This window comes from Hyperolius riggenbachi, chromosome 1 (assembly GCF_040937935.1).
Source record: "Hyperolius riggenbachi isolate aHypRig1 chromosome 1, aHypRig1.pri, whole genome shotgun sequence".
In the NCBI taxonomy this organism is placed as follows: Eukaryota; Metazoa; Chordata; class Amphibia; order Anura; family Hyperoliidae; genus Hyperolius; species Hyperolius riggenbachi.
The window spans coordinates 191,001,553-191,028,330 of record NC_090646.1 but is presented as its reverse complement, the minus strand read 5'-3'; the positions used below and the strand labels follow the sequence as shown (position 1 = coordinate 191,028,330).

The window sequence follows — 26,778 nt, the reverse complement described above, 5'->3', positions numbered from 1 at the left end:
CAGACTCAGCCTCTGTATTGGGATTTCGTTGTGAGAACCCCGCCTCGGGTTCTCTTTAATGCATCCTGTACTGGAAACAATATGAGACTCATATCTGCGCTACTAACGTTCTATTTCTTAGCTGTACTACTACAATTAATTTTATCATAAGTTTATTTTCACTTCCGATTCCCTTTAAGCCATAGACCCTGAACAAGCATATGCAGGTCAGGGGTTTCTGACATTATTGTCAGATCTCACAAGATTAGCCACATGCTTGTTTCTGGTGTGATTCAGACACTACTGCAGCCAAATAGGCCAGCGGGGCTGACAGGCAACTGGTATTGTTTACAGTGGGTTGCAAAAGTATTCGGCCCCCTTGAAGTTTTCCACATTTTGTCCTATTACTGCCACAAACATGAATCAATTTTATTGGAATTCCACATGAAAGACCAACACAAAGTGGTGTACACATGAGAAGTGGAACGAAAATCATACATGATTCCAAACATTTTTTACAAATGAATAACTGCAAAGTGGTGTGTGCATAATTATTCGGCGCCCTTTGATCTGAGTGCAGTCAGTTGCCTATAGACATTGCCTGATGAGTGCTAATGACTAAATAGAGTGCACCTGTGTGTAATCTAATGTCAGTACAAATACAGCTGCTCTGTGAGGGGTAAGAGAATATTGGGAGCAACAACACCGTGAAGTCCAAAGAACACACCAGACAGGTCAGGGATCAACTTATTGAGAAATGTAAAGCAGGCTTAGGCTACAAAAAGATTTCCAAAGTCTTGAACATCCCACGGAGCACTGTTCAAGCGATCATTCAGAAATGGAAGGAGTATGGCACAACTGTACACCTACCAAGACAAGGCCATCCACCTAAACTCACAGGCCGAACAAGGAGAGCGCTGATCAGAAATGCAGTCAAGAGGCCCATGGTGATTCTGGACGAGCTGCAGAGATCTACAGCTCAGGTGGGAGACTCTGTCCATAGGACAACTATTAGACATGCACTGTACAAAGTTGGCCTTTATGGAAGAGTGGCAAGAAGAAAGGCATTGTTAACAGAAAGCATAAGAAGTCCCGTGGGGGACACAGAAACCATGTGGAAGAAGGTGCTCTGGTCAGATGAGACCAAAATGGAACTTTTTGGCCAAAATGCAAAATGATATGTGCGGCGGAAAACTAACACTGCATATCACTCTGAACACACCATCCCCACTGTCAAATATGGTGGTGGCAGCATCATGCTCGGGGGGTGCATCTCTTCAGCAGGGACAGGGAAGCTGGTCAGAGTTGATGGGAAGATGGATGGAGCCAAATACAGGGCAAACTTGGAAGAAAACCTCTTGGAGACTGCAAAAGACTTGAGACTGGGGCGGAGGTTCACCTTCCAGCAGGACAATGAACCTAAACATAAAGCCAGGGCAACAATGGAATGGTTTAAAACAAAACATATCTATGTGTTAGAATGGCCCAGTCAAAGTCCAGATCTAAATCCAATCGAGAATCTGTGGCAAGATCTGAAAACTGCTGTTCACAAACGCTGTCCATCTAATCTGACTGAGCTGGAGCCGTTTTGCAAAGAAGAATGGGCAAGGATTTCAGTCTCTAGATGTGCAAAGCTGGTAGAGACATACCCTAAAAGACTGGCAGCTGTAATTGCAGCAAAAGGTGGTTCTACAAAGTATTGACTCAGGAGGCCAAATAATTACGCACACCCCACTTTGCAGTTATTTATTTGTAAAAAATGTTTGGAATGATGTATGATTTTCGATTCACTTCTCACATGTACACCCAGGGTCGGGCGGAGGCATAGGCTGGAGAGGCTTCAGCCTCAGGGCGCAGTGTAGGAGGGGGCGCAGAATTCATTCAGCTGTCATTCCTAATTGTGTTTGAAGCAGAAATAAATAAGAAAAGGGGATACATGGCAGTGACTGCAAGCCAGATAACTAGATATTAAGGTGTTGGGGAGGTTGTGAGCCCTGTGGCGCCTCTTAGTCTAATAGCAATCAGTGTGTGATGGCTGGGGAGGCAGGGATGGAGGGGCGCACTTTGGTGTCTCAGCCTTGGGTGCTGGAGGACCTTGTCCCGGCTCTGTGTACACCACTTTCTATTGGTCTTTCACTTGGAATTCCAATAAACTTGTTGCATGTTTGTGGCAGTAATGTGACAAAATGTGGAAAACTTCAAGGGGGCCGAATACTTTTGCAACCCACAGTTGTCCTTGAACCACTTTCCCCTCCCCCGGGATGAGCAACTACGTCCCTGCTAATCCCCATATCCTCTTGCAGCTTCTACTACGTCCCTTGCTGCTGCGCACTCCCGCTCGCCCCCCCAGCGCACATTACCGCTGACGATCATTAGCCGGGAGATCAATGAATGGGAACACAGTTCCCATTCATTGTTCTAAGTCCCCGTGTAAATGACCGCCAGCCATTCACCCCAAAAAAACCCCCGATACTTACACATCCGCACATAGCTTCCTGTTTGCGTAGTAATACTACGCATAGGAAAGCTTTTTCCATTAACAAACTTTTTACATTTACAATTAGTCCATTACCTCCCACACTCCTCAATAGATACACAAAAATGTATTTTGCAAAAATAAATAAATAAAGATATACAGTAAAAAAAAATAAATACATAAATAGTTACCTTAGGGACCGAACTTGTTTAACCTCGAGGATCACAGTGCTAAACCCCCCTAAAGACCAGGATGTGTTTTGTGTAATTGGCCACTGCAGCTTTAAGGCGCAGCTTTAGGGCCAAGCTGCAAGGCCGCACAATACAGCACACTAGTGATCCCCCCCCCTTTTCTCCCCACCAACAGAGCACTCTGTTGGTGGGGTCTGACCGCTCCCCAGTTGTTTATTTTTTAATAAATATTTATGTTGTGATTTTTACTATATTTTTTTTACGATCTCTCTCTCTCTCTCTCTCTCTCTCTCTCTCTCTCTCTCTCTCTCTATATATATATATCATCCCTCCCTCCCCCCAGCCGGCCAATCGTGGCGATTGGCTGTCACAGGCTTCTGCCTGTGAGAGCCGATCGCTCTCTAATGCCCTAGGGGGACAGCGGTGTCACACAGCTGTCCCCAGTACAGCACTGCTGCTGATTGAGGAGCTCCGCCCCCCAAGCAGGAGATGCGCGCGCAGCCTGCGTGCGATCTCCTGCAGTAGCTGGCCCCAGGACCTGACGCCAATCGGCGTTAGGCGGTCCTAGGGCTGCCGCCGCAGCCACGCCCTTTGGCGTGGGGCGGTCGGCAGGTAGTTAATATGTATGTCAAGAGGGCATATTATTGATCCTTTATAAATTATGGGCTTGTAATTAGTGATGGACGCAAAACTGAAAAAATGCACCTTTATTTCCAAATAAAATATTGGCGCTATACATTGTACTAGGGAAAAATTTTAAATGTTGCAATAACCGGGGCAAATAAAATGTGTGGGTTTTAATTACAGTAGCATGTATTATTTTAAAGCTATAATGGCCAATAACTGAGAAATAATTTTTTCCATTTTTTTTCTTCATTTTCCTGTTAAAATGCAGTTAGAATAAAATAATTCTTAGCAGATAGCAACCCCTAAAGAAAGCCTAATTGGTGGTGAAAAAAAAAATCAAGATATAGATTAGTTCATTGTGATAAGTAGTAATAAAGTTAAAGGCGAATGAATGAATGGAATTAACCTTTAAAACATACACCTTTTTTTTTTAATGAATGCGACTGCCAATATGTCGTATGTGAAAGCACGCAGGAATATAATTTATAATGAAAAATGAGACGACACCCTGTAACTGCAACTCTGTTCAGGAGAGCCGACAGATCAGTAATGAAGATACATGGATATAAATAATGCTTTCCATTCACAAGCATATGCAGAAATAAACATACTAAACACAACAGGACATCACATGTGCTTAACACAGGAAAAGTTTTTGTACTTGCTTTCCTTACTTGAGCCCACCGGTAGGGACTGTGTGGCATTTCTTGTGTTCTAGAAGCTGTTCTGGAGTCTTCATGAACTTATGACACACGTCACACTCGTACATTCGAGTGATCAGGTGAATCTGCAGGTGCCGTTCAAACATGGGTTTTGTTTTGCAGACAAAATTGCAGAAAACACATTCGAACCCTGGAAAATATAGAATCACAGAGTCAGTTAAAATTGCCATACAATGCAATTAGGATTGCGTTTCTTGTAGACATGCTTTATGGAACACCTTAAAAAAAATAAAATAAAAACTGTGGGGATGGAGTTTCAAAATGTTATTTGTAAGAAACTTTTTATACTCATCTCCCCAGTGAGTGTCCACCTGGTGTCCGGTCCTTTTCTTCAAAGATCCAGACCCCTCTTCTTCCCCAGTGCCACTGTCTCCCAACAAAGTTCTCCACTTTGCCACTGCCAAGATGGTGACAACATCCCACCTCTTCTGGAGGTGATATGGGACAGAAATGGAAGCCTGGACTGAAAGGCCAGCTGCCCAGTTACATTTGTGGTGTCTGGAAGCTGTGGGATTTACTGATCCTGAAGACTTACTGTCAGCTGTTCAATGATGACAGTGGTGCTGAGGGAGAGGAGGGGTCCAGTTCAATCAAGAAAAGCAGCGGGGTCACACTACAGTATCTAAGAACAACTACACAATCAGAGGTCACCTCACCAACAGAGAAAGATGCATGTCAAGCTCTGGAGAAGCTTAGTAGAAGTAACGGTGTGTAGCACCTCATTGTTATAGGTTTCATTTATGTTGCTCAGGTTTACTTTAGCAAACGTAAAAAAAAAAAAAAAAAAAAAAAAAAACAACAAGAGTCAACAACTAAGTCAACATTCGCAATCCAGCCCACTTTGTGCTACAGCTTCAATGCTAGAAATACATTATTATTATTATTATTATTATTAATTTATAAAGCGCCAACATATTCCGTTGCACTGTACAAAGTAAGAAACAAACATGGGGTACATAATAATACAGACAATGGTGTACACCAAGATACATAATTAGTGACAAAATACAATCGAAACAAAATACAAAATTGGTAATGACAGTGACAAAAGTAGCATGATAAAATGTGTAATGATTTCCAAGACACAAAAGGGGAGAGAGCCCTGCCCTTGCGAGTTTATAATCTACAGGAATGGGGGAAACAAGAAGTGGGTTGGTATACAATAAACAGGTGGGTAGGGGAACCTGAGCGCATTCTGGAGTGAAAACAAAACAAAAAAACACATAGATGCCAGGAGCCCCAATAGTGTAATATGTCAAACAATTGGAGCAAATGGTGGAGAAGAATGGGTCGTAATAAAGGGAGGTTTGCAGGCAGGCAACCAACCACTGTAGGCGGGTGGAGATGCACAAACCCGACTCCACTCAGGTGTCCAGTCAGGCTGGACGTGGTCGCTCTCTCGGTACAAAATGGCTCTAGAGGATTGTAGGGGTAGAAGGCCCTAAACAAAGCGACTACCCCTCCCAAAAGTGACACAAAGGCGGCCAGATGATTATAAAACTGCGTTAAAAACAGTTAAAATAGAAAGGGTGAGGTGGCTTACCTCAATGATGACAAGGTAAGATAATGACAAAGAACTTATGTACTTGGCAATGCGTTTCATGGGTCTTAGCCCACTTCCTCAGGTCGAATACAGTGCCAGAGTTATCTATAGCCAGAGCTGAAAGCTTGGAGAAGCACCTTCAGCTCTGGCTATAGATAACCCTGGCACTGTATTCAGTGCACAGTCATCAACTGCCAGACAAGTTTATTGGCTTCCCCCTGAAAATTGGCCCTAGACTGAGATGGACATATGGCTATGGTAGGGATAAGATTGTGAGCCCCTCTGTACAGTGCTGTGGAAGATATCTATGCTATAATAATAATAATAATAATTAAGAATTATAACTCTGGAGACCTTTAACACTACCACAACTCCAAAAAAAGAAGTTCACACACTGAATTGCAAACATCTGGGTTGATATTGCCCATATACCCTCTGATTTTCAACGCTGTGATAGCCCTATCTGCATAAAACCTAAAGGGAGAAACACATTAACATAGATCACATTGCATTTATTGCACAAGAAAATCCTTGATATGAAATGCTTCCCCTATGTGGCTAACAAGGAAACTACAGTTTTTAACTCTTCCATCCTTACATCTGCCACATTTATACAATTGTTTGAATGCCACATGAGTTCGCAATTTTACTAGCCAAGTTTGAGGTTTAGTATGAAAAATTCTGGGTTGTCTATAATCCTGAGTGTAAGCACAGGACATCAGATCGACAAACCCAAAAAGAAGTTTTTAAAAAAATGGGAGTAAAATGCCCAATGGCCACACAACTTGTATAGATGTAAAGATTTAAAATTCAAAAACATTATGTATTAATATGAAATGATTTAAAAAGGAAACTCAATTTGTTAAATAAGATATTCAGAATAATTTCCCATGAAAAATCTCTTAGCTTGCATACTCAGATTATGATCTGTAACTCGATAGAGAGAAGATACATTGAAAATACATAATCATTCCGTGACCAAACAAAATGTTATGACCTCCGTAGTACCCCTTTAAGGGAACCTTAACTGAACGGAGGGTAAAGAGTTTCACTTACCTGGGGCTATTACCAGCCCCCTGCAGCAGTCCTGTGCCCTCGGCGCCACTCTGGAATCCTCTGGTCCTCCGCTGTCACTTAGTTTCGTTTTTGACGACTCACCAGTCGCCGGCCGCCATGCGTATTATTGGACGCATTCACCAATGCAATTAGCGCTATTGCGGACCGCAACGCGTACAAAAATACGCGTTGCCACATTCCGCACGCATAGATATGCGGCAACGCGCATTTTTGTACGCGTTGCGGTCCGCAATAGCGCTAATTGCATTGGTGAATGCGTCCAATAATACGCATGGCAGCCGGCGACTGGTGAGTCGTCAAAAACGATACTAAGTGACAGCGGGGGACCAGAGGATTCCAGAGCGGCGCCGAGGGCACAGGACTGCTGCAGGGGGCTGGTAATAGCCCCAGGTAAGTGAAACTCTTTACCCCCCCGTTCAGTTAAGGTTCCCTTTAAAGTAAGAAGACAATTGTGCTATCAAACTGATCTGAATAACATAAAAGATCAGAACTTTGCAGTGTGACAGCAGCAGTTAATTACAGGTGGTGGAGACAGAGGTAGCAGCTGAGACATTCCTTGATATTGTCATTGGGAGCATTATAAGCCATCTAATAATTTCGAGAACACATACGGTAATTCATATCTGACGTTTTGTTTCAGCCCAGGTCTAGTCTTAAAGTGAACCATACCTGTATTGGTTTGTCCCAACGTGTGAGCAGGGCGGCTGCAGGGGGCTGCTAGAAGCCCCAGGTAAGTTAAACCCATTTTTTTTAATTACAGTTAAGGTTCCCTTTAAGTATGCAGGTGGTTATAAACGCCACAGTATAAAGATTACAAATCATTATTAGACAGACCTATGTTATGATGGATGACATTGCATTTGATAGGAATGCATGTAATGGCTTAATGCATTATGGTTACCTTTGTCAGGTTTCTCTTCACTGCTGACATAGGACTGGGCATTAGGCCCAACAGAAATAACCAACAAGTTGTTTGAAGTCTGACTCCTCAGTGGGGTGTCCGAGTCTTCTTTACTGTTGGCGGAATCACTGAGTGCAGACAAGGAGGAAGAGGAGGGGCTTACGGATTCACTGGGGGTCTTCCTTTCATCTCCTACAAAAAGCAAGAATCACAGAAAGTAAAAATGTATACTTTTTAATCAAGCCAATTCAGAGCTAAACAGATCCATTTTGCAATTTGGCAGAACAATATCTTAAACATGCATTTCTATTGGATAGAAGAGTATTACACATTACCACTCATGTCTGATAATTCATAGATCACTGTTGAAAATCAAAATCCGAGCTTAGTTTCCTCAAAATAAATAAGTAAAAAGTCTGCAGGTAACATATGGGTGACTATGGGCACCTTCCTATAACCTTGCAGAGCGCTCCAGGAATTCCAGACCCAAACAGCACTAATAATGCAGTCAAGCTAGGCTAATAATCACTTACTTCATGATGAAAAATCGATTGTGGAGTATCAATGCACTACACTGCAGCATTCAACCAGATTTGATGGAAATGGGATAAAAAGGGAAAAAAAGCTAGAAAAACCCCAATCACATCACTGCCCTAGTAGCTTTCTACTGCTTCATATACAGTAGTACAAATGCTGCTTACCAACCACTGCATGCCAGAGTGATTGGTAAGGTGACAATGAATGTTCAGAAAAATCGATCAGTGTATGGCTACCTCAACACTGATTGTTCTGATGATCACAATCAGTCATCCTATAATTAGTGTTCACCACCCACCTTCCCAAACCACGCAGAGGTGTTCATCTCATCATTTAGCTCAGCAGGTAGAGATGAGTGGTGCTAACCTGTCTAACCACCATTATCAGTACAACCGGAACTAAAATATGAAAAGGCTACACTTATCAAAATCAATATAGCATGAAATAGCATTTGACACTGGGTACGAGATTATTTCCCCTGGCTGAAAACTGCCCCACCTGGTGAGTACCAGTTTATAAGATTCATTAGCTTAAAGAGACTCTGTAACAAAATTTTCAGCCTTATTTCTTCTATCCTATAAGTTCCTATACCTGTTCTAATGTGGTCTGGATTACTGCAGCCTTTCCTGGTTGCACAGTGGCTGTATTATCTCTGTTATATAATCTAATCTTCTTTCCTCTGATGGCTTTGTCGGGCTCAGGCACTCAGGCAGGAATGTGCTGGTCTGCTTGTGATAGGATAAAAGCTATACACACCCTCTCCATGCCCACTGCAGGCTCTGTGTGAGTCACAGACTGAGCTCCTCTCAGCCTATCACACACTGGTTAGAAGCCATGTCTTTTGTTTGTAAACACTGCTAAAAACTGGCATTTACAAGCTAGGATTGCAGTAGGGAGTGGCAGAAACAGCACAGAGGGGCACAGGAGAACATAATGAATAGAATGGTATGCTTTTTATTCTAAGAATTTTAGAGTACAGATTCTCTTTAAGATGGAAGAAGGCAGGCAAAAATGTTGGCCTTTAATGAGTATGCTATAGTGGTGAGACTAATAGTTACCTTCTTCTAAGAATAGTATTTCTCTTAAAAAATGTCTATTAATGAGAATAACATTTTTCATCCAGAAGTCCAAATTAATTTAAGGGGAGTGATCAACCAGGATTTCAATCAAATCTGCGTAAAATAACTAACACTGACTTCCAGAATAGTTAAACATTATGACATTCCCAAATTAGGGTCACCTGCTGTACACCACATTCATATTTATTATGCATCCCATTTTCTTTATAAAGCACTGTAGCAACTTAATTAGAAATTTACCTGGCTTTAAGCTACTCTAAAACATAAGATGACAGCAAATACATTTTTTTCACACATACTGTTGTAGCCCCTGGACGAATTATAATGTTGCTAAGTAGTGCTAGTCCACTCTGCAACTGCATATGCTATAGTGTAGAAGTGTTCGAAGTTTCAAATTCTTCCAATCAGAACCTGAATCTTTGCAGCTCACCCTTGTCACCGCCTTCGTCCAATGCGCTCCACGTTACATTCCAGCTCTCCAATACTTACTCCTTCCGGCTGTGAAGGAGGCAGTATTGGAGAGCTGGAATGAAATATAATTAAACTGGCTGTCATCTTATGTTGGTCTCAAGCAACAAAGAAAATAATGAAAACATTAACAGGATTTTGACTGAAGTTCCACTTTGATGGCTGAGACAAATACAACCGGTTAGGCTCTGAATCAACCAACAGGTAAGCAGGCAAGGCTGACAAAAAGAGATGGGCCGAACCTCTGATTTTAAGTTCGCGAACCTTCACCGAAGGTTCGGTTCGCTGAAAAGTTTGCGAACCGCAATAGACTTCAATAGGTATGCGAACTTTGAAAAATAGAAAAAATTATGCTGGCCACAAAAGTGATGGAAAAGATGTTTCAAGGGGTCTAACACCTGGAGGGGAGCATGGCGGAGTGGGATACATGGTCAAAGTCCCGGGGAAAAATCTGGATGTGACGCAAAGCAACGTTTTAAGGGCCGAAATCACATTGAATGCTAAATTGCAGGCCTAAAGTGCTTTCAAACATCTTGCATGTGTATACATCAATCAGGGAGTGTAATTAGAGTTCTGCTTCACACTGACACACCAAACTCACTGTGTAACGCACCGCAAACAGCTGTTTGCGTAGTGACGGCCGTGCTGGACTGGTGCGCACCGTGGCGAGAGTGTAGGCCGTGGCGGTTTTCAAGCCCATATGGTCGCCGGGCTGTGGTAGCTCAATGATAGAACAACAGTGACTGTCCAGCTGATCAAATTTGAGTTCACTCAACACAAAGGTATGCAGTGAGGTGAGTTCACTGAACAGTAAAGGTAGTTATATGCAGTGAGGTGGGTTCACTCAACAAAACAGGTAGTTAGATGCAGTGAGGTGGGTTCACTGAACAGTAAAGGTAGTTATATGCAGTGAGGTGGGTTCACTCAACACAACAGGTAGTTAGATGCAGTGAGCTGGGTTCACTCAACACAAAGCTAGGTATATCCAATGATGAGGTGGGTTAAGTAAACACAACAGGTACTGGGTATATGCAATACTGGGTAGTACAATGTGCAGCTCCCTGTCACACACACAGGTAGTCACTGAATGTGCTGGGCTGCTGGCAGTGGCACACACACTATGAATTAGCAAGGCTGTGCATGCAACAAAAGTGTCAGTTTGACACACAGAAAAAAAAAAAAAAAGTACAGGATGAGCTCTGAAAAGAGCTGTTGAGGGGTGCTATAAAAGCAATAATAATCAGCCAGGAGCAAGCTAAGCAGCCAAGAACCTAACTAATCTGTCCCTAGGAGAACAAGTCTGCGGCAGCTGTCCCTTGTCTGTCTCTAGCAGGCACACGAGTGTAATGGCCGGCGAGCCTGCCTTATATAAGGGGGGTGGGGCTCCAGGGCTTAAAGTAGCATGAATGGCTACAATGTGCCTGCTGACTGTGATGCAGAGGGTCAAAGTTGACCCTCATAGTGCGTTATGGGGCTAATCGAACTTCCGCAAAAGTTCGCCTGGTCCAGGCGAACGCGAACCACCAAAGTTCGCCTAAAACCGTTCGCCGGCGACCCATTTGGCCCATCTCTACTGACAAATCAGATATGTCCTTCACTATACAGAAGTCATAGCAAGTGTCAAGCAGACCTGGACATCAGAACTTAAAATAACAAAAATAGGATGTAATTCCTCCCTAAATCCTTCTCATAATATATATTATATAATTATATCAGATACTTTTAAACAACAGTCTGTTTTATGCCAAAATACACCAATAGCAGGGCAATTAGGATGAGATCTTACCTGAGTGTTTGGCGCTAACGTGGGTCCTCATATCAGATTCCTCCATGGTAACAAATTCACAAGTGCTGCAGCAAATCGAATACATCCATTGTTCTTTGTCTACATGGAGTGACATGTGGCTCACAAACTGGACATTCAGCTCGGTCTCAAAGCCACAAACATGACAACTACAAGGGGATCAGACAGAAGGATGAATCCATTGTTATAACAGAAAGACATCAAGTTAGAAAAACAGTACAGACATGATATCTCAGCCAGTGTAACAGAAATAATGCACCAAGAAACTCCACCATAATGATATCTATCACTATCAAACACTGTGCTGTAATTATGGTATTAAAGCACCCAATGAACATTATTTAGAAGATGCTCATATAAGTCAAGAACAACTGTTAAATTCCAGAAGAAAAAATTGGGAAGGGGGAAGTTAATTGACATACCAATATAAAACTAACAGCAAAGTACAAACGATCATAAATTAATTCTAAACAGTAAATAATAAAATAGATCACAAAGGCTAAAGGCCGTCACAAGTCCTTACCCACTAAGACCACCACCAGACAGAGGAACTCCTTCTTCCCCCAAGCCATGCGCTCCTCAACCTAGCCCCCCCCCACACACACCCTTTTGATCTAGCATTCCCCACCCACGTAGGTGTCTGTCTATGCCACATCACTGTATACATTTGTCTTTCCTTTTCTTTTTGCTTTGAGCTTGTTTGTGCCAAAAATAATTAAATGTACAAACCCTCTGTATTTGGCAAATAAATCTAATTCTGATTCTCATACTGATATTCTCTGAAATATTACCATCAAGTATAGGTTTAGGTAGCATATCTCACTGTCATCAAACATTATGTTTATAATGTTATTTAAAGGATACCTAAACTGAAAATATGTGGAGGAAGCCATATTTATTTTCTTTTAAACAATACCTGTTGCCTGGCAGTCCTACTGATATCTTTGGCTGCAGTTGTGTCTGAATCATACACGTGAAACAAGCATACAACTAATCGGGTCAGAGTTAAGTCAGAGCACCTGATCTGTATGCTTGTTCAGGGTTCATGGCTAAATGTATTCAAGGCAGAGAGAGGGTCATCAGGACAGCCAGGCCACTGGTATTGTGTAAAAGGAAATATATATGGTAGCCTCCATATCCCTCTCAGTTCAGGTGTACTTTAAGGCTGTTCCTCAATGTGAATTAAGGAGGAAATAAAAACACTTTTCTTACAAAATGACATTATAATCCTTTAGATTGTAAGCCTTTGGGCAGGGTCCTCCTCCTTTTGTGTCCTACCTGATCATGCACCTCCATTACTGTGAACCCATGCTATGCATCTGAGTGAACCTAACTTGCCTAATCTCCATGCTCCATCCAGTGACTGACTAAGAATTACCTTGTACTCATACTGTGCTGCGTGATCTGATCTTTCTTGTATTCAGGTATTGTCATTTTGCTGTATGTCACCCCTAAATATTGTATGTATCCCTATTTATTGTCCAGCGCTGCGTAATATGTTGGCGCTTTATAAATACAATAAATAATAATAATAATAATAATTATACAAGTAGAATGTAAATTAACACTAACATTTCACCTCAAGCCATTTATAAAGATGACATGTGGCTCCTTGCCAGTGCAGTGTTCAATCTTCTCAGTGGAGTAGCTCCTATCCATGTCAATGGCCATCAGAGGAGCCTGTGCTCAGCTCCAAAACAATCCACTCCCGACTAAAGGTGGCCACACACGATACAATAAAATGATCAGATTTTACAGCAATTCGATAAAAACGATCGTATCTCCCGAAAATATGGAAAGTTTTTTTTTATTCGACTGAAAAATCTGATCGGTTTTCCCGTTTTTTTCGATTTATATCGATCCGGAATGCCAGCTATTTCTCTTCAATTTTTAAAGTTTGTATGGTGTGTGTTAGATTGCCAATTTATTAATATATACACCATAGCAATTTTCTCAGAGTTTCCAATCAGTTTTTTCATAATTTGGGAAAAATTTAACATAGGTGTGTGGTACATTGGTCATATTTTTGAAATGTTACAATCAGACAGAAAAATTGATTGCAATTCTTAAATTGAACAGATATTTAAAAAAATTGTATGGTGTGTGGCCACCTTTAGAAGGCTGGCCTTCAATCAACCTCCGGTCTCCAATAATGGCAATTTTTTTTTCATAATGGAAGGATATTTTCTCATCCTCTCACTAGCCTGCCAGAGTCGCATGGTGCAAATAGATTTCACATGAGGTGGTTTAGCCAGCGGGACACAACAGCTGTAGAGGGACACATCACTGCACATTACAGCAATGTGCATCTGCAAAGGACTTTTAGGCCTTTCAGTAATAGGCTGCGAGATTTGTCAGGGAAGCACGGTGAGGTATAGAGCAGGGTTTTATTATGCTTTATAAACTGGTCCAAATTTGCCTAGAACAAAAGTATCCTTATTTCCTGTGGTACAGTCTATGAGAAATTATCTCACAAGTAGCACTGGTGCAAAGAATTATTACCTCTCAAGGTTTTTCTTTTTACACCTACTTATTGTGTGGACAGCAAGTGAATTAAATTCCCCTAGAAGAGGAAACAGACAGCTATAAAAACCTAAAATAGGTTTTAACCCCTTTCTATACTGCCCAAAAACTAAAAGTGTATATTTTCCTTTAGTTGTGCTTTAAAGGGACTCCGAGCAGTGCAGAAACTATGGAAAGATGCATATCATTTTAAAGCTCTCTTTCTCCTCTTTCCAATGATATATAAACCACTGCCCTACGCCTTTTAGTTTTCGCTATTTTCGCGCGGCCGCGATTTCAATCGCGAAAATAAATAAAATAAAGAAATAAAGAAAACTAAAAGCCGTAGGGCAACGATTTAGGTGTCGCCAGAAAGAGGAGAAAGAGAGCTTTAAAATGATATCCATCTTTCCATAGTTACATTGTATTACACAGGCCGACTTTTTCTGCTGAATGGAGCTGCTGACACTGGGGAAAGTGTCGTCCTGTATAATACAAGTAACTATGGAAAGATTGATACCATTTTAAAGCTCTCTTTCTCCTCTTTCTGGTGACACCTAAATCGTCGCTCTACGCCTTTTAGTTTTCTTTATTTTCGCGATTGAAATCACGGTCGTGGCAATTTCAATCGCGAACATAGCGAAAACTAAAAGGCGTAGGGCAGCGGTTTATATATCATTGGAAAGAGGAGAAAAAGAGCTTTAAAATGATATGCATCTTTCCATAGTTTCTGCACTGCTCGGAGTCCCTTTAAAGGGTGCCTGAAGTGACTTGAGACTTGGGGCTTGATTCACTAAGCATAGCACAGCGTAACAGCGAGAGTTAGTTAATGTTACGTGTGCTATCGAATCAGCGTGCCTTAATTCTGTCTCCCTGCACGCTAGTAGCAGCGTAGCGTGTGTAATCAGGGGAGCGGGCACTCAGAGCAAGTGATAGGCAGCCTATTGGGCCAATCAGAGTGTGAGGATCATACCCTTTAATGTGACTGGAACCGAACGGGGGCTCAGGGCAGGTGGAGTGGAGCCGACGTTAAGTTAGCGTTCGCTATACTGTAATACAGCAGCATAGAGTGCACTAAGTGGAAGTTCCCCTGATTACGCACGCTACGCTGCCACTAGTGCACGCAGCATGCAGGGAATTAAGGCACGCTGATTCACTAGTGCGCTAACAGTAGCTAACTCGCGCTGTTACGCTGCGCTATGCTTAGTGAAACAAGCCCATGATGAGGTACATGTATAGTATAGTCTATATCCTTCTTAAAACTAAGCTGCATTACTTTTTTTCTTCTGGTAAGGGTTAAGAATCAAGAGCTCTCTATTTCTGTAGTAGGGCTCTAAACTCAGTGTGGCTGAGAAAAACACCTCTGAGAACAAATAAGTTGAACAGTGTAAGATCTGTCTTTATGGGAGCTAAATAACTTTGAAAAACTACACTCATATACCTGAGACAGTAAGATCTTGAGATATATTTTAACTTTTAACCACTTCCCTACCACAGGTTTTGTCCCCTACAAAACTAGCGCAATTTTCACATCACGCTCCTCCCATTAATTTGCAAATAACTTTATTGCTACTTATCACACTGAAACGATCAATATATTATTTTTTGAGGGGCAAACTAGGCTTTATTTGGGCAGTTTTTTTGATAAGAATTATTTTATATACATTATACAGGGAAGAAGAAAAAAAATTGCAAAAATTCATCATTTCTCAGCTTTCAGCCATTGCAGTTTTTTTTTTAAAAAAAAGTGCTATTGTAGATAAAACAGACACATTTTATTTGCCAGTTTGTCCTGGTTACTACATTTAAATTGTGTCCCTAGTACAATGTATGGCAATAATATTTTATTTGGAAATAAAGGTGTATTTTTTTCCGTTTAGTGGTTTTTTATACTATAAAATGACAAGCCTTTATTTACAAAGGCCACAGTAATATACCCTCATGACATACATATTAAAAAAGTCCCTAATTAAAGTATTTATGTCTTTTTTTTTTTTTAACCATTTTCGGACTGCAGTGATTGAGATCTACGCCCTGTTTTGGTGGGCTCCTGGCTGGCAGGGCGTAGATCTCAATCACTGTCCGCAGCGCGCATCCGCCGTTTCCGCCGCTACCCGCCGATCGCGCCGCTCGAACCCGACGATTCTCGCCGCATCTCACAGGCTCTGCCTGTCTCTATGACGGCAGAGTCATGTGAGCCGGTCAGGAGCCGATTTCATTGGCTCCTGACCCTGTCTTTCAATGTAAGCCGTTCCCATTGGCTTACATTGAAAAACAGGGTCAGGAGCCAATGAAAGCGGCTCCTGACCTGCTCACATGACTCTGCCGTCATAGAGACGGTAGAGTCTATGTCCTGAGGGTCTCGGCGAGCGGCGATGACGGCGGTTGCGGCGGGTATGTGCGGCGATTCGTCGGGATTTCGTCGGGATTGGACCAGCGGTCTCTGGTCTTTAAGTGCCCAGAGACCGCTGGTCCTTAAGTGGTTAAATGATGTAATTTAAAATGTTTGTTTTTGTTTTTACAAGTGTCTTATTTTGGTAACTATGCGGTAGGGGTGGGAGGGGTTAAAAATAGTAAATATTTATTACATTTTTTTATGTAAAAGTGTATTATGGTGTATTTTTGTATTTTATATTTTGACCACAAGATGGCACTACATTTAGTTCCCGTCTGCTGTTAACAGTAGACACGAACTAGTGTGTGTTTAACAGTTTGCTTTCAGTTTTGAATGAGAGCTGTGTCTCACTGCTGCAAGTTCCCATTCATCACAAGCATGGTGATTGGGGTTGGGAATAGTTGTTTCCTATACCCTGATCGCGGAAGGACTGGGATGCAACAAAGGCAAACGGAAATGACACGGGGATCATGATTGGGGGCAGTAAGTAAACAATGCATATATATGCATATATATATATATATAAAAAAAAAATAAAAAAAAAAAAAGCACGTGGAGTTGCAGCACACAGCTCTTTTATTTAGAGCAAATAAATTCACATCAGCAGACAGTTTCGGTCGTCCCCGACCTTCATCAATGCCAAGTAACAAATGAAAACAGGGTCATATATATACACATCCCCGCCCCAACAGGCAGTGACATCATGGCTGAATGGGCAATGCCCCTCCGTCTACAGGCCGTTTTTTAGGCCGGGGACAACGCTGATTAAGGTATCGACCACGCCGCGGCAGAGGTACTACAACCACAGAGCCGGGCGGAAGCATAGGAGAGGCCGCTTCAGCACCTCCAATACAACACGATCAACCGGAACGTCGAGTGACACGCAGCCAGAGACGATGACTGCTATAATGAACCTCTCAGATGTTCAATTGAAACGAGACGAGGTATGTGTCCTTGAAAAGGGACTTGGCTTTGCCCCTAAGTCCTCTATGGACACTTTCACCCTTAAGCAAGACGTCTATAGACTCTTTAGACAGATTAGATTAAAAGCTCACTTCTTATTGCGCCCTGGAGTGACTATGTCTTCCACACCAGTGATGCTGAATAGCAAACAATTTAATCTATTCCCCAAGAGTCGATTTGTTCCCCCAACCACTTACACTGGGGTAGAAATGTTTATTGAAAAAGTCACTGGGGACATTAATCGTGTGCTTGGTTCTAATAAAAGGGACTATGTGAATAACAATCTGAGCCAGGGTGAAAAGATTGCATTGATGAATTTAAGCAAACGTCAGGACATTACTTTGAAACCTGCTGACAAGGGCGGGGCCCTGGTAGTCATGAACACTAAAGACTATGAAGGTGAAATTATGTCACAGTTAGCTGATACGTGTGTATATAGAAAACTACCAGGGAACCCCGCCCCACAATTGAAGACTGCGTTACGCAGTATGCTAGACCAAGCAGTTTACTCAAAGGTGATCTCTAGAGATTTGTCTGATTATTTGTTTGTATCCCATCCAATTACTCCGGTTCTATATACTCTGCCAAAGGTGCATAAACATGCCACTAGACCGCCTGGTCGTCCAATAGTGGCTGGCATTGGGTCTGTCTTTACTCCCAGCGCCACACTGTTGGACAAGGTCCTGTCACCCTTGGTAAAGAATATACCTTCTTACATCAGAGATACTTCTGATTTTCTTAAAAAAGTTTCCACATTAAAAATTGATCCTGCAGAAGACACGTGGTTAGTGAGTTGGGACGTTTCATCGTTATATACTTCTATTCCACAGAGTGAGGGTATCAAAGCCTGTATTGAATTGATCCGAAACAGTGGAGAGTATAGTGCTGCACAAGTTGATTTTTTTGAAACCTTATTCCATTTTGTTTTGGACAACAATTATTTTTTATTCAAGGATTCTTTTTATCTCCAACAACGGGGCACAGCCATGGGATCCAATGTCGCTCCGTCATTTGCGGGTGCCTTTATGCACCACTTTGAGAGCACACACGTTTATGTCAGTGAGGCGTTCTCCAGACACTGCGGTGTCTGGTGGCGCTTTATTGACGACGTGTTCGCCGTATGGCGGCGGGGCGACATTGGATCCCTGATGATGTTTCATGATGAACTCAATCGATTTCATCCGAATATTAAATTTGAGATGGCCCACGATCGTGAGGAGATAAATTTCCTGGATACTACGATTAGAAAACAGGGGGATACCCTTACGTCTGATTTTTACAAAAAGCCAACTGACCGCAACCAACTTCTACGCTTTGAGAGCTTCCACCCACCTGCTGTCTTCCGCTCGATAGTGAGGAGTCAATTACTCCGAGTGGATAGAATTGTTTCAGATCCTAGTAGGATCAATGTGAGAAGACAGCAGATGGTTGCTAAGCTCTCAGAGCGTGGATATCCAGAAATATTACTTCAGGAAGAGGCCAAGATGTTATTGTCCGAGGACCAGGGTAGCAGAAAGAAAAAAGAACCTGAGGGTCCTTGCTTGCCATTTGTGTGCCAATACCATGGATTCTCTACGAAAATTATATCTTGTATAAAGAAACATTGACACATTCTGGGCAGCGCGTACCCTGAGATTCCGGAATTCCGAATACCGCCGATTCCTGCATACAGGAGGAATGAGACTTTAGGCAGCAGATTGGTGAGGGCAGATTCCCCACCGATACAGAAACACACTGAGACCTTTCTTGGTTCCAAGAGGTTGGGGTCCTATCCATGTCTCACATGCAGTGAATGTTCAAACGTGATAAAGGGATCAACGTTTGGCGATCGATATGAGATCAAATATTTCCTCACCTGCCAGAGCTCCTATGTTGTGTATTTATTGACTTGCCCATGTGGGCTTTTTTACGTAGGTGAAACTACACAGAAGGTACGGGACCGTATCTCACAACATAGGAGCTCTGTCAGGGGAGTGAGTTCTGATCTTCCAGTTGCAAGGCACTGGAGGGAGGCGGGACATAGAGATACAGATCTTAAATATATGATCATAGATCATATACCAAAACCCAGACGTGGGGGAGACAGGATCTTGATGTTAAAACGCCGTGAAGTTATGTGGATTCATAAACTAGGTAGTTTATACCCAGGTGGTCTGAATAAAGATTTCGACTTACATTTGTTTTTATAAATTTCTCCTCTCTTAGGGGTATATAAAGAAAATGACCATTACACTGATTGAGAGGATATTGCTACAGGACTTGGATCATGGACTGATTTGTGATTAAGGAGATAAGTGTATAATATTGGCACTTCCTGTATTTTTTATTTTCTGTTTACTGATACCTTTAAGGGGCGTTGCCCATTCAGCCATGATGTCACTGCCTGTTGGGGCGGTGATGTGTATATATATGACCCTGTTTTCATTTGTTACTTGGCATTGATGAAGGTCGGGGACGACCAAAACTGTCTGCTGATGTGAATTTATTTGCTCTAAATAAAAGAGCTGTGTGCTGCAACTCCACGTGCTTTTTTTGTATGAACTTAGGGGTTTGGGCACCTATTGTTGCGTGCACCGTTTACTTCTAGCCTGTGATAGCTGCTGACCCCCCCTGGACTTTATATATATATATATATATATATATATATATATATATATATGTATATATATATATATATATATATGCCCCTGATCTGTAAGTGAAGTACACAGGGCCGTATGTATACACGAACCAAGGATCTGGAACTGGTTAAATACAAAATAAGACTATAGATGGCCATACCTCTAGCGATTTTGCAACCCGATCAACTATCCAATTCAATAATTTTATTTAATTGGATGAAAATCGGTGCCGGAACCAGCATGCCTGATTACCGATTGAAACAATTTTGGGCCGATATCGGTTGAATGTATTGATCGAGCATGCTGGAAAATCTCGGCTGTTATGGCCAATTGAGTGTGTGCCAGTAATACCTTGTAATATTAAGCTGACCATGTATCCATGCATTAAAATGTCACCTGTTCCAGCTGCCACGAGTGTCTAGCAGCTCCTGCCTCTGCCTCCCACATGGCTGCTGCGTATAACACTGGCACTTGTTTGGCGTATGTGACGCAGCAGCAACGAGGGGAATGGGGAAGCAGGAGCAGCTAGATACTCGCGGCCGCTGGAACAGGTGAGATTTTAATGCAAGGGCACCAGCGGGGGCACATTAACATTTGGGGGGACAACTGTGAAGGTGGCGTCGCCAGGCCGAGTTCCAAGAGAATTCATACTGAAATTGATCGGGAATTGGCCTGCGGTGTATGGGCAGCCAACAGATCTCTCTCTCTGACCAGATTCGATCTCTTGGTTAATCTGCCAAGACATCCTTATATGTATGGGCACCTTCTGAGATTCCAGAAAAAAAGTCTTATCTAGGATTAGGACTCAGATTATTTTCATTTCATGTTTGCTGTAATGAGGTACACTTCTAAATAGATGCTGAGGAAGCTTTATGTATTCTGCCACCCTAGGCCTGATCACTTAGCACTTCTCCTCAGGAAGGCATTACTCCAGGGAAGAGAGTGTGCAGTAAAAGCTTGCTAGAATCATTGCTTAGTTGATCTGGTGAGAGTTTCGGTTTTCCTCCAGGGAACATGAGGACATGCTTTAAAGCAGTTATTACATGGAACAAGATTTTCCCTACAAACTGACGTCTACGCCACCAAATGGAAAACCCGTGGCTTTTTATCCACCTATTTTTAGAAGGCACCACACCAAAATCAGAAAAGAGAACAGCAACTCACTGATATTACTACAATTACACCATATTTTTCAAAGCCATTCTGCATGTTAGGATTAGCAGTTTTTGAATCTGAAAACAAGTTTCCAAGGTTGGTAAATGGCAGCTACATTTGCAGAGTGTATCCCACCTTTAACCTCCCTGGTGTTCAATCTCTGCTGGATTTCTGTACAAAAAGTGGTTCAATTAATTATGACATTTTTGCCTGTAAATTACCAAAATGTGTCAAGCAAGGGTCTAGTATACATTTTGAGTATAATAAAAGTTTCAAATACAAATTCATGTTGAAAAAGAAATTTAATTTCGCCATTCTGTCACAATTTCCCCACTTTTCAACTTTTGCTGGTTTTCACATGCATTTTGCATTAAAATTTGTGTTTGTGTGCAAATTCTTGCATGCAGGTTTCCAGAGCATGCAAAAATTTGTATACCAACACTAATTTTAAGGCAACAAAACGCATGCAAAAAAAAAAAAAAAAAATTAGAGCCCGGCCTTAGAACTGCTGGGCAAACCTGACTCGTCCATACCGGTTTCAGCTATTTTTCACTGGATGAGTCAGGCTCGTCCACACCGCCAGGGAGGCTAAGGTGACATTTTACCTTTGTTATAAAAAAAATGCTATGACGTGTAGGACCGCTACACAAGTCATTTTGTAATTAAATGTGACAAAAAAATCATTCCATTTCTGAGAGCAACCTTGACACTAAAGTAGCACTTTTACCCCAAGCATGACATTGGTTCATTTTACTGATCACTGTTACATTTTGCACACGAACACCTGAGTAACTCCCCTCTTCTTTGTTATCAACTAAACTAGAATATTTCTTTAAGTGTCTATATTTCTTCTCATGAGCATTTAAAACTACCTCGGATATTGGTAAATCCCTGCACTGTGTAATCGCTGCCACAGGACAGGCCAGAGAGGTGATTCCAGAGTCCAATATTGAAAGTGTAGGTACAGATGTGGTGCCCAGCTCACAAATTACAGTCATGACACTGAACATTACAGGGCTAGAGGAGAAAGGTTGGGAAAGTGTGTTTTTGGTAAGCCAGCCTATGCCACATGAAGTGACCGAGCCTTCAGGAGTTGCAGTGTTCTTGTTCAGAGATGTTTTGCATGATGTGCAACAAGACATTACACCGCAGAGTATAATGATGATGTTAATTGGGAACTACATGTTCCAGATGCTGCACATCACCTAGCAGATTCCTCTGGGCAACAGAGAAGCAATGTAGCCCTGCCAAACACAGTTGTAAAGGCTGGTTTGTTGCTAAGTAGAGAGCACACGACACCTCAGAAACCAATTCAAACCATCTGGACAGCTTCCCAGGATACTCTGCACTATTTCACAGGCTTCCAGGAACTGGCTGTCCCAGTCAGTGGTGCTTTATGAACACAAGGCTGCCACCAGCTGTCATCTAGTGAACGGGACCCTACGCTGAGGAATAATCACATTCATTATGCCAGTCAAACAGCAGAGTACTTTTATGACACCTTGGGAATTTTGAGATCTGGACAAAAATGGCTCCCTGGCACACGAATAATAACAATAATAAAACCATGTAAAAACAAAATCAGGAACAGCAATAATAATATTAATAATAATGTGTAAAAGAACAAAGCCAGTAACAAAAATAATACTGACCATAACTGGGAATTTGCTATGATCGAAATGCCTACTGTTTCAATTGCCAGTGATGTTTTATTTCTCTGATCTGTGTGTATGCCCTTCTAAATGCTGGTCCTCTTTATTTTATCTGAGCGCCAGCACTGGTAACCATGAGAAAACTGTCAAATAATAAATATGCTGTCAGGAAAAAGTTAAAGGGTACCTAAAATTTACGAGGAGGCAATAGCTGGGACTTCTTCAGTGTCTCCATAAACCGCATGGCCCTCAGCTTCACCAGCCTGTCCAAAACCTTGACTGACCCAGGCAGAGTTTGGAAACATCCATAGCCATGCTTGCCGAGGCTGCAGCACAGTCACGGGGAAGCATGCAAAAAGAGGGCATGTGGAGTGGACAGGACATGGAGAGGAGGCCAGCAAAGTTAAAGCGGACTTTAAGATTAAAAAAAAAAAAGTTTCACTTTCTTGGGGCTTCAGCCAGCCTCCTGCAGCTGCCCTGTTCCTGCGACGTCACCAAACGATCCTCTGTTCCCCCGCTGTGGCTCACACCGACTTGCAAGTCGACGCACGCATCCTAGTGCACACTCCCGTGGCCAGGAGCATCCTGTGCAGGGGCAGTACAAGAAAATCTCTACTGTGCTTGCGAACGAGGACGCGCATGGCCAGGGCCGCGCAGGCACAATGGACAGTGCCTGCCAGAACTGAAAGTGAGCCGCAGCGAAGGAATGGATGATCATTTGGTAATGCCACCACCACAGGCCACTGCAGGGGGCTGTCAGAAGCCCCAGGTAAGTGAAACTTTTTTTTTTTATTCTTCAGGTGGCCATACAGTTTATGGGAACATAAAAACATAACGAAGCACACAGAGTCTAGTGTGAATTAGAAGTCTTTTTAATACTCCAGCAGTGGAATAGCGAGGGTCGGTGAGTAACGTCTCTTGTATGCTCTACACATTCACAACTCTGCATCAGGAGGATGGAGAGATAGGAAGGGGGCATTCAGGGAGGGAAATAAGCTGCCTCTCCACCATTAGGTGCCTGTAAGCTCCAGCCTCAGTGCCTATATGGTAAATCTGGCCTAGCATGCCATGGTTCCCCCTCATCTCTGCCTCTGCCCTTTGCCACTACCATCATAAAACGTTTTGTGTTGTAATGGTGGGAAAATGTAGTCTGGCCTCTACTGTTCTTTCTACTTTGACAGTCATATGTTCAAATCAGTGCATGCTGTTTCTGCTTGCATCTTACACTCTGACAGTTTGCTGATTTGTCTCTGTAGACTCTTTGCATAGCCTGGATATTGAATCCCATTTAGTGCAGTAGATCTCTACTTAGTAACGGTTCTCATGCTGTCATGGTTAGTCCAGCTCTTTCCAGCCACTGGTAGGAGCTGCCAATGTTAGCCACCTCAGTTATGCACCGATGGTAGAATGATCTCATCTTCCCATGACACTTTCTCTGCCTGGTCTTCTTTCTATGTCTGGTGCTCTCAGGCATTCCCTCAGCAGCACATCTTGAGGTGCCATCTTACTGATGTACTCCTGGAGGCTCTGGGACTCGCTCAGTACACACACACACGCACGGTAACCAAATCCCCACTTTCCTACATAATTCCAGTCAACGTGTGAGTGCCTCCTTTTCTTACCAGGCAGAGTTGCAGCAGAGGTATAATAGGCATCTAACCTCCTCCAGTGCCAGGTCTGATCCATCCTCCACTGCTGCAGCCACCTGCTGTGACTTACCTCTGTCCTGGTTGAATCATCATGCAGAATGTGAACGAATGTGAGTGAGAGCGAGAGGCTACACCAGAGAGTGATGAATAAGAGCTAATGCTGGTAAGTTATATGCTGCAGTGATGTACTACGTAGCATGGGGCAGACAGCAGCTATAGGGAACAGTGGAGAGGCCCTAAGGCAGTGGTGGAAGAGGTTGGGTCAATATTCACGCAGCAAAATATTCACTGCAATCAGGCATGGATCTTCAGCAAATGTGTGCTGCATGGTACAAAACACAGTACAGTTTTTTGTGGTCACTAATAAGCCAAATTGTCCCAGCAATGTACATAAGAGCTTCAAAATAATTGAATGGGGCAAAAAACAAGCCCTATAGGTCCTGAAAGATGCAATAATACATTTGTTTGGAGGCTAAAAATTAATCTAGATATATTGTATTAACTACTTTCTGCAGCAGGTGCAGTATAATCACATCCTGGGAAACTTCATTTGAAGTCCCAGGGACACGAAAATTAGTCAATGGAAGCGGCATGGCCGTACGCGCTACAGTTACCGCTGGTTAGCGGGGACATGAGTGAATGGGAATGCAGTTCCCATTTATTAATCGAAGTCCCCGATTCAATGAACACCGGCGTCTATGAGACAGCTGCATTCATTGTATCTTCCTGTTATTACAGTGCACACATTACTTCCGATTCACGTCCTTATGTACGTGAATCGGAAATAATGACTGAGGACATCTTGTGGCCAAATAGTAAAACTACATCAAAAAGCATTTTATTTAATAAAAATACTTTCCCTCCCACCACACTCCCCCACAGTACCCAAATAAATAAATATATATATATATATATATATATATATATATATATATATATATATATAATATATAAATTTTTTTTTTAATGTATTTACATTAAAAAAAAAATGTCGCCTTAGGGACTGAACTTTTTAATAGGTATGTGAAGAGGGTATATAACTGTTATTTTTTAGTTTGCGGGCTTATAATTAGTGGTGGACGCAAAACTGAAAAAAAATGCACCTTTATTTCCAAATAAAATATTGGCGCCATACATTGTACTAGGGAAATATTTTCAACGTTGCAATAACCAGGACAAAATGGGCAAATAAAATGTGTGGGTTTTATCCACAGTAGAACGTTTTATTTTAACACAATGTCAGAAAACTGAGAAATAATTTTTTTTCTTATTATTCCAATTAAAATGTGTTTAGAATAAAATAATTCTTAGCATAATGTACCTCCCAAAGAAAGCCTAATTGGTGGCAAAAAAACAAGATATAGATTAAGTTGTTGTGATTAGTTGTGATTAAGTTATTGGCAAAAGAATGGGAGGAGCGCTGACAGGTGAAAATTGCTCTGGTCCTAAAGGGGTAAAAACCCTCAGTGGTCAAGTGGTTAAAAGTATGTATTAAAAAAATGTAACCAAAGTAATGTTACTATTTTAAAACAAGTATATTTGTGGATAAGTCAAGTCTTCTCACCTATAGTAATAAGGACTTTTCTTTTTTTCACCAGACTCAGAAATGACAGCACTGACAATGTCGTCTGTGTCAGTGCTCACAAGCTTCACGGCATGGACGGTTAGGTGTTGATTTAGGTTAGCACGGCACTTTGCAGCATAAGGGCACAAATGGCACTTATATTTTCTTTCTTCTGTGGAAAAATTAAAAGTTAGTTAAAAAGCATGAAAATATTCCCCAGGACAGAAGTTTTGTAATTATGGGGCAGCATTTAAGGCAGTTAATTACAAGTGGGTGTTTCAATTAATCTCCACCCTGAAATGGTTCCGACAATTACGTTTTTCTGCACAGCTCTGTGGCACTCTGTGGCTGTAAAGATCTCACAGACGTGGTCTACTGCTTGGATTCACTTAGTTTCTACACTTGCCAATAACTGTCATATTAAACCTCATTTAGGCTAACTGATCGGTAAGTTAGCCTTATTTGATTTTCCACTCTCCGCAGCTGTTCCAGAGTTGTCTAGCCCCTGAATGGCAACTTTTTAGGATCAACACCATAAAATGTAAAAAAAAACAAAACTGCATTGTGATTGTAAGTACACCGATGTGGACAGTACACTCCAAACGGTTGTGCCTCAGATAGTATAAAATTCCTTTATTGCTTAAAAAAAATAAAAAAATCAGGAAAGGACTGTGTGGTGGGGAGATGTGCTGGAGACCTGCTGCAGTGGTTATACTGAATGCACTGTCTATGAGTGATCTAAACCCACAACGCTATATATTATGACACCTGGGACACACAGCTTGTATAGGCTGTGCCTGGACAGCAGTACACAGGTGTGGTACGCTTATGGAGATGCAACATATAGAAAAGATCCCTTATCTCACTGTTTTT

General features: G+C 42.0%; 1 protein-coding gene and 1 long non-coding RNA gene across 3 annotated transcripts in view; one reads left to right on the top strand and one right to left on the bottom strand.

Moving 5' to 3' along the window:
• Positions 1 to 26,076, top strand: part of LOC137570623 (uncharacterized) — a 26,655-nt gene extending 579 nt beyond the window's left edge. Inside the window, exons 2-3 of the long non-coding RNA XR_011031122.1 lie at positions 7,256 to 7,345; positions 25,940 to 26,076. This is a non-coding gene — a long non-coding RNA (uncharacterized lncRNA). The remainder of the gene's footprint in view (positions 1 to 7,255; positions 7,346 to 25,939) is intronic.
• The window catches only part of ZNF827 (zinc finger protein 827), a 232,964-nt gene continuing 210,129 nt past the window's right edge, over positions 3,944 to 26,778 (bottom strand). The window contains exons 10-13 of one of the 2 annotated variants that reach the window (XM_068279307.1): positions 25,906 to 26,077; positions 11,387 to 11,553; positions 7,517 to 7,708; positions 3,944 to 4,125 (exon numbers count right to left, since the gene is read on the bottom strand). In XM_068279307.1, the coding sequence (XP_068135408.1) occupies positions 3,944 to 4,125; positions 7,517 to 7,708; positions 11,387 to 11,553; positions 25,906 to 26,077 (713 nt within the window). The remainder of the gene's footprint in view (positions 4,126 to 7,516; positions 7,709 to 11,386; positions 11,554 to 25,905; positions 26,078 to 26,778) is intronic. The other variant, XM_068279313.1, reaches the window with a different exon arrangement.